Source organism: Lynx rufus, unplaced genomic scaffold, assembly GCF_022079265.1.
Source record: "Lynx rufus isolate CCGP_SWC_20201006 ecotype Redwood Valley unplaced genomic scaffold, mLynRuf1.p SCAF_49, whole genome shotgun sequence".
Classification (NCBI taxonomy): Eukaryota; Metazoa; Chordata; class Mammalia; order Carnivora; family Felidae; genus Lynx; species Lynx rufus.
This window is the reverse complement of record NW_025814866.1, coordinates 785,985-799,143: the sequence shown is the minus strand read 5'-3', so window position 1 is coordinate 799,143 and position 13,159 is coordinate 785,985. Positions and strand designations below refer to the sequence as shown.

Genomic DNA, 13,159 nt, shown 5'->3' with positions numbered 1-13,159 from the left:
CATTTGATAAAATCTAACAACTCTTCATGATAAAAACACTCAAACTAGGAATAAAAGGGAACCTCCTTGACTTGATAAAGAGCATCTGTGAAAGACCTACAGCTAATTTTATACTCACTGCTGAAAGACTGGAAGCTTCTCCTGTTAGATCAGGAGCAAGGCAAGGATGTCTGCTCTCACCAGTCTATTCAATATTGTACTCGAGATCCTAGCCAGAGCGAAGAGGCAAGAAAGAAACAAAAGGCATCCGGATTGGAAAGGCAGATGTAAAACTATCTCTATTTGCCCATGACACAGTCCTACATATAGAAAATCCTGAAGAATCCACTAAAAAACAATTAGAGCTAATAAATGAATTCAGTAAGGTTGCAGAATACAGGATCAATATCTAAAAATCAACTGCATTTCGATACAGTGCCAGTGAGAACAGTGAAAAAGAAGTTAAGAAAACAATTCCAGGGGCGCCCGGGTGGCTCAATCGGTTAAGCGTCCGACTTCAGCTCAGGTCATGATCTCACGGTTGGTGGGTTCGAGCCCCGCGTCGGGCTCTGTGCTGACAGCTAGGAGCCTGGAGCCTGTTTCGGATTCTGTGTCTCCCTCTCTCTCTCTGCCCCTCCCCCACTCGCACTCTGTCTCAAAAATAAATAAACATTAAAAAAATTTTTTTAATAAAAATAAATAAATAAATAAATAAATAAATAAAACAATTCCAGGGGTGCCTGGCTTGACTCAGTCAGAAGAGCGTGCCTTGGTCTCGAGATTGTGAGTCTGAGTCCCATGTTGGGTGGAGAGACTACTAAAAAAGAAAAACAAACTTAAAAAAAAAAAAGAAAGAAAAAGAAAACAATTCTACTCATAAAAGCATCACAAAGAATAAAATACTCAGGAATAAATGTAACAAAAGTGCAAGACACTGTTTAAAGAAACTGAAGAACCAGGGCAGCTGGGTAGCTCAGTTGGTTGAAGGGGTTGAGCAACGGGCTCTTGATTTCGGCTCAGGTCGTGATCTCGAAATTCGTGAGACTGAGCCCAGTTTGGGAACACGTCGGGCTCTGTGCTGACAGCGCAGAGCCTGCTAGGGATTCTCTCTCTCCTTCTCTCTCTACCCCTCCCTTGCTCACGTTTTCCCCCTCTCTCTCAAAATAAACAAACATTAAAAAAAAAAAGAAAGAAATTGAAGACCCACGTGGAAAGACATCCCATGTTCATGGGTCATACTCCACCCACAATTGATCTACAAATTCAATTCCGCTGGCCTCTTTTCAGAACGCGGCAAGCTGATCCTAAAATTCATATACAAACTGAAGGGACCCAGAACAATCAGAACAGTCTTGAAGGGTACAAAAATGGAGGACTCACACTTGCTGAATTTAAAATTTACTGACAAGGCCAGAGTAAAAGCAGCGTGGCACTGGCATGAAGACAGACATTTCTCCAGAAAAGATCTCTAAGTGGCCAACAGCACACGAAAAGATACTTCACGTCACTTAGACATCAGGAAATGCAAATCAAACCCACCGTGATACCACCGCACAGATAGTAGGATGGTGATAATCAGACGCACGTGTTGGGGGAATGTGGAGAAACTGGAACCCTCTCCCACTCCTGCGGGAATGTAAAATGGCTTGTCCCTGCCGAAGAGTTCCGCAGCTCCTCAAAAAATTAAACAGAATTACCATCCGATCCAGCAACTCCATTTCAGGGTGTATACCTGAAAGAATTAAAAGCAGGGACTCGGGGCGCCCGGCTGGCTCAGTCGGTAGGAGCGTGCAACTCTTGATCTTGGGGTTGTGGGTTTGCGGCCTACGTTTGATATAGAGATTACTTAAAATCTTTTTTTTTTTTTTAAAGAGTAGACCCCAGGGAGGCCGCCCACAGAGTGCATCCTAACGACCACCACTCCAGCCAGCAGCACCGCTAGCTAGAAGGCAGTGGTCCAGTACCTCTGTGCTCTCTTTTTTTAACATTTGTTTATTGATTGATTGATTTTTGAGAGAGAGAGAGAGAGAGAGAGAGAGAGAGAGAATGGGGAAGGAGCAGAGAGACAGGGAGACACAGAATCCCAAGCAGGCTCCAAGCTGTTAGCGCAGAGCCCGACGTGGGTCTTCAACTCCGAAACCCGAGCTGAAGTCGGACCAAAAATTAAATTTTTAAAAAAATGAAATAGCGGGCAACCGAGTGGCTCCGTCCGTTAAGCGTCCGACTCTGGATTGTGGCTCAGGTCACGATCTCGTGGTTTTTGAGTTCAAGCCCGGCATCGGGCTCTGTGCTGACAGTGCAGAACCTGCTTGTGATTCTCTCTCTCCCTCTTTCTCTTCCCCTGCCCTCCCCCCTCTCTCAAAATAACTAAATTTAAAATGAAAGCAGGGACTCAAACAGATATTTGCACACCCATGTTCACAGCAGCATTACTCACAATAGTGAAAAGGTGGAAGCAACCGCAATGTCCATCGATGGATGAACGGATAAATATTATTTGCTACAGTCACACTGTCATGTTATTCTGCAGTAAAAAGAGATTTAGGGAGAGCGCCTGGCTGGTTTGGTCAGAAGCATGTGTGACTCTCGATGTCAGGTCATGCGTTCAAGCCCCACATTGGGTGTAGATATTACTAAAAATAATAATAATAATAATAATAAACTTAAAAACAGAAATGTAGTACTTATTTGGGCTACAATATAAATGAACCTTGAAAACATGGTAGGGGCACTCTTGATCTCGGGGTTGTGAGTTTGAGCCCTATATTGGGGGTAGAGAGCACTTAAAAAATATTTTTTTAAAAGAAAACATGATAGGGGCGCCTGGGTGGCGCAGTCGGTTGAGCGTCCGACTTCAGCCAGGTCACGATCTCGCGGTCTGTGAGTTCGAGCCCCGCGTCAGGCTCTGGGCTGATGGCTCAGAGCCTGGAGCCTGTTTCCGATTCTGTGTCTCCCTCTCTCTCTGCCCCTACCCCGTTCATGCTCTGTCTCTCTCTGTCCCGAAAATAAATAAACGTTGAAAAAAAAAAAGAAAACATGATAAATCTAAGAAGCCACACACATAAACAATCAAAGACTGTATTTGTATGGCTCGTATGGTTCAAAGTAGATTCGTGGTTGCCAGGGGCTGGGAGGCATTGGGTTAAATGCATATATGACTGCTTAAGAAGACGGGGTTTCTGGGACACCTGGCTGGCTCAGGTGGTTGAGCGTCGGACTCTTCATTTCGGCTCAGGTCAGGATCTCGTGGGATCGGGTCAGATCTCGTGGGATCGAGCCCTGTGTTGGGCTCCACGCCATTAGCCCTTAGGATTCTCCCCACCCCCCTCTTTCAAAATCAATAAACTTTAAAAAAAAAAAAAAAAGGAAGAAGAAGAAGACAGGGTTTCTTTTTAAGGCGAGGACAATGTTCCAGAATGAGGTAGTGGGGACAGTTGCACAGCTCTCTGAACATAGTAAAAACCGCCGACTGCACCTATTACCAGGGTATGTGAATTATACCTCAATAAAGCTGTCGTCTGTTCTGTGCATGTGAGCCATCAGGAGCAAAGGACCTGGAACTGAAGGCTAGGACAGAGACTTGGGGTTCTTGACGGGGTGGCAGAGGTATGCACGTATGTGCATTTCCCTGGGCTGCACTGTGTCCCCAGTGGGGTCCCTTACTCTCATACGGCGCAGAGGCCACAGGCAGACACAGCCTGGACAGGGAGAAGTGCCACTGACACTAGAGGGGCACCCATGTCTACAGGCAAGGGGTCCGGCTGGTCTTTGGGGACAAAAGTTCCTTTCTGCTCTGAGAAAAAGATCCGACTGGGCCAGGGAACGCTCTCCCTGCTGTGCCTGGGGCTCCAGCCCCGAGAAATGGGGTCTTGTGGGACAACGGACGGTTTCCCCTGTTTTCCAGATCCTTTGTATTCAATCTTCTTTTGTCTCCTCTTTATTTTTTTTAATAAAAAAAAATTCTTTTAATGTTTAGTTTTGAGAGACAGACTGAGCAGGCAAGGGGCAGAGAGAGAGGGAGACACAGAATCTGAAGCAGGCTCTAGGCTCTGAGCTGTCCCCAAAGAGCCCTATGTGAGGCTTGAACTCACGAACTGCGAGATCATGACCTGAGCCTAAAACTGACTGAGCCACCCAGGTGTCCCGAGTTTTAAAAAACATTTTAAGTTTATTTATTTATTTATTCTGAGACAGAGAGAGAAAAAGAGCGAGCACAGGGGAGCAGCAGAGAGACAGAGACAGAGTGAGAATCCCAAGCAGGCTCTGCACTGTCAGCACAGAGCCTGACGTGGGGCTGGAACCCAAGAACGGTGAGATCATGACCTGAGCCCAAACCAAGAGTTGGGCGTTTAACCTGAGTGAGCCGCCCAGGTGCCCCAAAACTACATCCAGCCTCTGACTCGGTCCAAATTTCTTCAAGAGTTTTAAAAGAGATCAGTGTCCCCAGAGACTGGTCTGTGATGGCTGCAGCTCAGACTAGGAAATTGCAGAGGACACCTGGCATGACGGGCTCTCCTCCTGGGGGTCTACTTGCCCGGGGTTTGGCCTCTCTCGCAAGGAAAGCTTGGCTCTGAGCTTTGCTGCACAGGTTCACCCCAAGCGCTCCTCCCACATGGAGCCTCCCTGAAGGCAGTCCCAGCCTCAACTGTGGCAGCCTCCCCCCAAGTGCCAGGGGGAGCCCGAAGGGTCACCTCCGTGTCGCCTCTCAACCACGGCTCATTTCAAGCCTGTCGCGCTGCGCAGGTGGCCCTCGGCTTTCCACACCCCCCCATGAGGTCGGCCTTAAATGAAGTACTACATCAACCCCTCTCTGAGGAAGTGAAGAGCCCACAGCCTCGGGGTCGCTTGCCTTTCGGTGGAATGACTGCAAGAAAGGAAGCAGTGAGGGTGGGATCCCACGGTGTCACCGACCAACCAGTGCAGCCCAACCTTTCGCCGGCAGCCCCGGTGCCCTACCACTGGGATTCCAAGGGACTGCCTTTCGGTCCGGGCCCGAGTTATTACCGAAGCCGATTCCACGAGCGGGGTGTGACAATGGCCGAGCAAGATTTCCAAACAGCGGGAACACGACGAGAGGAAACAGCCCGGGGCGGATGGCGAGAAAGGAAGAAAGAAGGCGAAGGGCGGCGAGCGGGAAAAGCGGAGGGCGGCGCGCGCCCCGGGAGACAGGGCCTGAGACACTGGATGAGTGGCGCGGCCAGGACCGAGCAAGGTTCCCCGTCCCGCCCCCTCCCGCTCGCAGTGGCCAGAACTAGGCTCACAGCACTAAAGCTGGGCTCCCGCGGCAGCCCCCATCCCCCCCCCCGACCGCTCCCCACCGATGCTTACAGGAGCTCCCCCTATTCCTCTCAAGAGACCCCATTCCCGCGTTCAACACCGCGCGGACTAGCACCCGCTCCCGAGTCCTGACCGGTAAACCCGGAGTTGAAGTGCATACCTGTCTGCGCCCGGTCTGCCCCTGGGTCCCGACTCCCTCCGACCTTGAACTCCCTCCACTCAGCCCCGGGGGCGTGCGTCTCAGGCCCCTCCATCCGGGACATTTCCCTAGACACCCCTCTGAGCGCACACAGAAAGTACACACGCGCGGGGCCGCAGGAGCCTCCGCGCACACACAGACGGGGCACAGGCACGCACTCACGAAGTCACGCCACGCACAGGCAAGGAAACCCCGCTCCGGGCCACCGGGCTGGGCTCGGGTTCCGAGCCCGCGGCCGGGCGTATCCCCTCCCTCCTCGCCGAGCACCTGCCGGTCCACGCCCCCCGCCCCCGCCCCCACCCGCGACTCGGGGCCCGGGGCCCCGCGGGGCAAAGAGCCAGCCGGGCACCGCCGCCCGCACAGGGCGCACCCCGCGCTGAGCCCGCGGCACCCCGGACCTGGGAACCCACCATTTGGGCCGGGCCGGGCCGGGCCGGAGAGTGAGCGCCGGGCTAAGCACCCAGACCGCCCACGCGCTCCTGCTCCGCTGGGCCGCGGGTACCTGGATTCGGCCGCCCCCCGCGCCGCGGGTGCCCGGCTCCCTCCTCCGCCCTGGGGCCAGCGGGGCCAGCGTGTGCCGGGAACGGAGCCCGTTGCTATGCAACCTCCATCCCGCGCCGGCGCCGGCGGCACCGCGCCTCCGGGCTCCCGGGCCCGGGGGTGCAGGCGCGCCGGACCCGGGGCCGAGCCCCACTTCCCGAGCCGGGCCGAGCCGGATCCAGGGCTCACGTCCCCTCTGGGCGCCCGAAGGATGCGCCCTGCACCCCATCCCCACGCAGCTTCACCCCCCCCATCTGTGGCCGGTTCCCACGGAGCGCCAACACCCAGCAGCCCCCGAAACTGAGGGCGGGAATGGCTCCCTACCTCTTCCTCTCCGAGCCCTCCAGCCCCAGCCAGGTCTGTGGCCGGCTTCTTCCCCAGGTGGCGCCCACGCCCCCCCGCCCCAGCGGCCCCGCCGCCCTACCTGAAGCATCACTTTGTACTGCTCCTCCGGTTTCTGAACCACGCACATATTACATCCCATGGTGCTGGCCGGCGGGGGGAGGAGGGCGGGAACGGGAAAACGCCTTTCACTGGCCGGAGTGCGGGACCTCGGGTCCCGGGCCGGGGCCGGGGGCCATACCCTAGCGCAGGGGGCGGGCCGCCTAGCGGGGGGGGGGAGGACGGCCCGAGGGAGGGGCGGCTCCACGCCCCTCGGGTTAACTGGGCTGGCTGAGGCCGGGCGCGGGCATGCTCCCTCGCACCCGGCCAGGAGAAAAAGGGCAGCGGGGGATGGGCGGGCGCGCCGGGCGTTGCTGGGCGACGGCCCCCCAGGAGGCGCGGGGGCGCGCCGGGCCGCCGGGGGCCGTCAGGGGCCGTGGGCCGCGCGCCTCCCCGCCCGCGGGGCCCGCCGCTGCCGCTGCCGCTGGCGCTGCCGCTGCCGCCTCCGGCTCCCACCCATGGCCACCGGCCCCGGGAGCCCGGCCCTCGCGCTCGGCGCCGCGGCCCGGCCCGCCGACTGGGGGACGGCGGCGCGGCGGCGGTCCCCGCCCGCGGCCAGGCCCGCGCCCACGCTCCCGCCTCGCCCGGCCGCGCTCACGGCGCTCCCGGCGCCCGCTCTCTGGCCCGCAGTCGGCCCCGCAGTCTCCAGCTCCCGCCCGGGACGACGGGCACGCGCGCGCGCCCGCGGCGGCGGCGGCGGAGGTGGTGGGGGGGGAGGGGCGCGGGGACGGGGCGCACGCGCGCGGGGGAGGGGAGCTGGGCGGGGTGGAAGCGCGAGCGGCGGGGGCCGCGGGAGCGGGCGCGGAAAGGCGGGGGCGGGGCCTTGGCTTGGGTGGTCGGGGGGTCCCGGCTCCCCGCTACCGCCGGCGTCGGGTCCCCGGGCTCTCCGCGCTGGACGTGCGGCCGACGCGGTGCGGGCCCGGGGGACAGGCGTCCTGTTCGGAAGAGCGCCTCCCGGGATCCCCCAGAGAGCTCGGGGCCTCGGGAGGGGGGGCGCGATTTCAGCCCAGTTCCCGGGGTCTCCACCTCTCCTTCCGACTTCCCTTTAATGACTGCTTCTAGCCTTCAAGTGAGGCGTTCCCCCGCTGTCGTTTAAATGGACACCTTTGTTAAAATAAGCTAAAAACAAGGAAATAAAAAGAGGTGGGGGGAGAGCCCACCAGGGCTCCGGATGCCCTGGGTCCCTCGCGCGCGCGCACGGAACTGGCCCACCTGAGTCCCCCGCCTACCTGTGTCTCTCAGCCCCAGCCCGAGCTCGGGCACACCGCTTCGACGTTCCCTCCATCTGTTTCTCTCTCTCCCACAACCTGCCGTCTCTCTTCTTGGACAAGCCTGGAGAGAGGCCTTTGCCTGGAAAGCAGCGTCGGATTGAGGGCTGGGTTCCCATGGGGTGCCCGGGAGAGTTGCTGAGCCCAAGCCCCCCCCTCCCCCCCCGCTGCAGAAGATCACTTGATTAAATTGCTGCACGCTTCATTTCCAGGCGTTGGCAAGTGACGGAATCATTAACCACACTGGGCGGTTTAATTAGACGGCGGCGGTTGGGGAAGGCCCCTTCTTCCTCTCTGACTCCTGGGCGAGAGGATAGGAATCGAACGGTGGGTCTGCTCCAGAGTTTTGCATCTGTCTTCTCCTGGCCTTCTTCTCCTTGTGTCTCCTCTGTATCTGTGTCCAACCTTCTCTTTTCTTATAAGGACACTGGTCATTGGATTTAGGGCTCACCCTACTCCAGCATGACCTCTTATTAGCTTGATTACATTTACAAGGGCCTGAATTCCAAATAAGGTCATATTCACAGGTACCAGGGAGGGGGACTTGAACTTTTTGGAGGACAGAATTCTACCCACCACACATAGCGAAGTCCAGATTCAAGGACAGCATAGACTGCTCCTTCTTTTTAATGTGTTTATTTCTTTTTGAGAGAAAGAGCGTGCGCGCCTGAGGACACAACCAGGGGAAGGGGAAGGGCAGAGAGAGGGAAACAGAGCCCAAGTAGGCTCTCCGCTGACAGCAGAGAGCCCCGTGTAGGGCTCAAACTAACAAACCATGAGATCACGACCTGAGCCAAAGTCCGATGCTTAAACGACTGAGCCACCCAAGTGCCTGCATAGACTGGGTCACTGGGAATGATGATGGGGAGAGCAGCAATCCTATTCCCATTCCTTGGTTCGCAGCACCTTGTATTGACTATTGACTCATTGCATTTGTCACATTATGGAGTAAGGTTCCCCAGCACCACAGGATGCTTGCCCTGAGCCAGCATCTTTGCTGCACCTTCAATGGGCTCTGGGTGTTTCTGGGTGATGCAGTGTGAGGCAGGGCAGTGGCTCCCATGCATGTGTGCTTCTTGCCACACCTCGTTTCTTGGAAAAAGACGCCCTTGCTCTGAAGTATTGTTCTGTGGCATACCATGTCAATAGATCAGGTGTGTGTAAGCCCTCAGAGGGATTGCTAGCAGAGACGCTGTGCATAGGGAAGGCAAATCCAAATCCAAAGTTGGACTAATTACTCCCCCCCCCATCAGGGTGAGAGGAATCCGATACAACCTTTCTGCTACCAAACGGCTGGCTGGTCCCCTTAAGAAATGGCATCACACCAAGAGCTCCACATTGATCTCTGCTTGCTGGTGGATTGGGCACTCAATGATGGCAGTATTGAGATCAACCTTGCTGAGAGAGAACCCTTCCTTCTAGGCCCACGCAGAACCTCCAGCCCTTCCACCACAGCCATTGCCTTCATGGATCCATTGCACCATGGAGAGAAGCTGGCTGACCACCACAGGGTTCCTTCTATCCGCCTGGTGGCTCAGTTTGAGTTTCCTGCTCTGCCAGGAGTCATTGGCAGAGACACAGGAATCCACGTACCCTTCCCGTGCACTCCCCTAGGTACATTAGGTATCTCCACCTCTTCTCCAAAGCTTCTGGCCTCTTCCTGTAACATTGTGATTTATGATGAAAATTATATATGTTTGGTCTTTGTCCCTGTTTTTGGCTCAGAGCTCTTAAAACTCTTGGAATTTCCTGTGATGAGAGTCATAAAGGTGTCTTTTGTTTTGTGAATGCGGTGACTTTTGTACGGCACCTAAGGATGGGGCTGGTTGCCAGGAGACCCAACTGAATAATTAGAGGGTTGGAACTTTCCTTCCTCTTTCCCAACCTCCACAGAGGGAAGAGGGGCTGGAGATTGAATCAGTGGCCACTGGCCAATGATTTAATCAATCACGCCTTTGTAATGAAGCCTCCTTTGAAACCCAAAAGGAAGAAAAAAGGAACAGCGTTTGGAGACCTGGGTTGGAGGTATGGGAGAGTGACATGCTTCGAGAGGACACAGAAGCTCTGTGCCTTGCCCTCATACCTTGCCTTACATATCTCTTCAATCAGGCTACCCCTGAGTTATATACGTTTATAATAAACTGGTGATCTAGTAAGTTTCTCTGAGTTCCGTGAGCTGCTCCACCAAATTAATCCGGCCCATGGAGGGGGTCTTGGAAACCTCTGCAGTGGCAGTGGGTCTGCCAGTACTTACTTAGCTCATGATGGACGGCCTCAGTCACATAGGTACTTGATGGCCCATGGCCAGCTTCTTTTTTTTTTTAGCGCTTATTGATTTGTTTTGAGACAGAGCACGCACAGAGAGAGAGAGAGAGAGAGAGAGAATCCCAAGTCAGCACAGAGCCCGACGTGAGCCTCCATCTCACCAATTGTGAGATCATGACCTGACTTGAAATCAAGACTCAGACGCTTAACCCACTGAGCCACCCAGGCACCAACCCCCCTCCCCCACGGTCAGCTTCTAAGTCTGTATCGTGGCCCAGTAACATGATGGCAGCTGCTTTACTGTTAAGGTTGATTTACTTTTGAGAGAGACAGAACAAGTAGGAGAGGGGCAGAGAGAGAGGGAGACAGAAGATCCAAACCACATTGGGCTGACAGCGCAGAGCCCATTGCGGGGCTTGAGCTCACGAACCTCGAGATCATGACCCGAGCAGAAGTCTGACGCTTAACGGACTGAGCCACCCAGGCGCCCAATAGCTGCTTTTTGAAGAGTAAGTACCTCTGCCACAGAAGACAGGGCCTTGCTCCAGACCTTTATGGGTCTATGCTCGGATCCTTCCACTGAGGTTTCCCAGACTCTTCACAGCATCATTATTATCTACCATGGACAGATCCTCTCGAGCCTTTAGGTTGGCTGTGTCTTATGGCTGTAATGGCACAGCAGTTTGCTCTGCGCCCCACTCAAAACGGGTCATGCCTGTGTGTCCCAAGACCTGCTTGAGCAGACATTCCACCAATTCAGTGATCTACTCAGCATCATGCCAAATACATCCCTTTCCTTGTTGGAGTTAGTGGCGGTTTCCTTTTGCCATCAGAAAATCCTAACAGCCTTTTGCCTCGTTGTGTCCGAGAGAACAAAATGGGTCACCAGCAGCTCTACTGGAGCCACAGGAAATTTGGCCAGGGTTCTCAGTTCTTGCTGAATCTGCTTAAACCACCACAGTCTGATCCGGAAACCCGGCCTTAATGTGTGCCGCTGGTGTTTCCATCAGTGCTTGAAAGACCCAGGCTTCATTAAGTTGGATTTAGTGAACTTCCTTGAATGGGTCATCCAAGAGACCTACCTTAACTGCACAGATCCAAGATGCCTACCTTACTGCTAACTCGTTGTACATAAAATAAAATAAAACCACTTCAATGAGGACTCCTGGGTGACTCAGTCAGTTAAGCATCTGACTTTGGCTCAGGTCATGATCTCACGGTTTGTGAGTTTGAGTCCCGCATGGGGTGAGCTTGAGCCCTGCATCAGATGAACACAAGCCCCGCTTCAGATAAGCCCCAAATCTCTCTCTCTTTCTCTCTGCCCCTTGCTCACTTGCACCCTCTCCCTGCAAGAAAGAAAGAAAGAAAGAAAGAAAGAAAGAAAGAAAGAAAGATCCTAACAAATATGAAGCCCTCTGAGAGTGTGGGGGAAGAAAGATCAGACACAGTCAATTGATTCAGGGATAGCTACTTTGATCTGAGCTCAACAACGACGAGGAGAGTAGAAGGACACCCCCGCATAGCAGGAGGGCTGTCTCCACCATGATTGTCATGGCTGTTGTAACATTCTTTAGCCTGAAGACCAAATGCCAGGGCGAGCTTCACCCAAGCTTTTATCTGGACTGGTCCTGTCATGACTCTGCTGCTATCCCTCCATGCCCTGAAGCTTGGATCTCCTGAAGACACCATATCACCTTGTAGAAGGGTTCCACTTCAAGCCACCCTTGGTAGCTGCAAAGAGGTCAGGAGCTTACTCTTTTATTTTTTCACTGGATATGGTTCCTGGTCCCCAGCCCAGCCCTGCCAGATGCCCATCTGGGGAACCCTGTTTCCCAGTAGTCACTCATGACCTTGCCCACTGGCTTCCCCAGAAAGGAGCTCCCAGGGAAGCTGAGGCCAGACCCCAGCCCAGAAACACTGTCCGGCTTCTCTTAAGTTTTTTTTTTTTTTAACATTTATTCATCCTTGAGAGACAGAGAGAGACAGAGCATGAGTGGGGAAGGGACAGAGAGAGGGAGACACACAATCTGAAGCAGGATTCAGGCTCTGAGCTGTCAGCACAGAGCCCGACACAGGGCTCGAACTCAGGAACTGAGAGATCACGACCTCAGCCAAAGTCAGACACTCAACCGACTGAGAATCCTAAGCAGGCTCCTGGCTCAGTGTGGAGCCCAACGCAGATCCCACGATCCTGGGATCATGACCTGAGCTGAAATCAAGAGTCAGACTCAACCGACTGAGCCATCCAGTCGCTGCCCCTTTCTAGTTTTTTTTTTTTATCCAGATGCACAGAATCTGATTACTCGCTATCCATAAAATTTGTCCACTTAAGACCCACTTTCATTTTGTTTATTTTTTTTTAAGATTTTTTTAAGGGGTGCCTGGGTGGCTCAGTCAGTTAAGCGTCTGACTCTTAACCTTGGCACAGGTCATGATCTCATGATTCGTGTGTTCAAGCCCTGCATCGGGCTCTACACTGATGGTGCAGAGCTTGATTGGGATTCTGTTTCTCTTCTCTCTGCTCCTCGCGTGCTTGTGCTCACGCTCTCAAAATAAATAAATAAACTTAAAAAAAGATTTAAGGTTTAAAAATTTTGTATATAATTTATTGTCAAATTGGCTTCCATACAACACCCACTGCTCATCCCAACAAGTGCCCTCCTTAATGCCCATCACCCACTTTCCCCTCTCCCCCCTGCCCCCCATCAACCCTCAGTTTGTTCTCTGTATTTAAGAGTCTCTTATGGTTTGCCTAAGATTTTTAACTTTTTTTAAAGTGTATTTTATTTATTTTGAGAGAGTGTGTGAGCAGGGACAGGGTAGAGAAAGAAGGAGAGAGAGAATCCCAAGCAGACTCTGCACAGTCAGCACAGAGCCCCACACAGGGCTTGATCTCACAAACCATGAGATCATGACCCGAGCCAAAATCAAGAATCAGGCACTTAATTGACTGAGCCACCCAGAAGCCCCCCTTTTTAGAGATCATTTTTTTTTTAATTTTTTTTTTCAACGTTTATTTATTTTTGGGACAGAGAGAGACAGAGCATGAACGGGGGAGGGGCAGAGAGAGAGGGAGACACAGAATCGGAAACAGGCTCCAGGCTCTGAGCCATCAGCCCAGAGCCCGACGCGGGGCTCGAACTCACGGACCGCGAGATCGTGACCTGGCTGAAGTCGGACGCTTAACCGA

The 13,159-nt window shown here is 53.9% G+C and overlaps 1 protein-coding gene and 1 pseudogene across 3 annotated transcripts in view; one reads left to right on the top strand and one right to left on the bottom strand.

Annotated features, from left to right (window-relative positions):
• Positions 1 to 6,479, bottom strand: part of PDZD4 (PDZ domain containing 4) — a 30,559-nt gene extending 24,080 nt beyond the window's left edge. For all 3 annotated transcript variants that reach the window (XM_047098490.1, XM_047098491.1, XM_047098492.1), the window contains exon 1: positions 6,420 to 6,479. In XM_047098490.1, coding sequence (XP_046954446.1) covers positions 6,420 to 6,479 — 60 coding nt within the window. The remainder of the gene's footprint in view (positions 1 to 6,419) is intronic.
• Positions 6,480 to 10,846: 4,367 nt separating this feature from the next.
• Positions 10,847 to 11,090, top strand: LOC124525838 (40S ribosomal protein S29-like; annotated as a pseudogene).
• Positions 11,091 to 13,159: the final 2,069 nt, after the last annotated feature.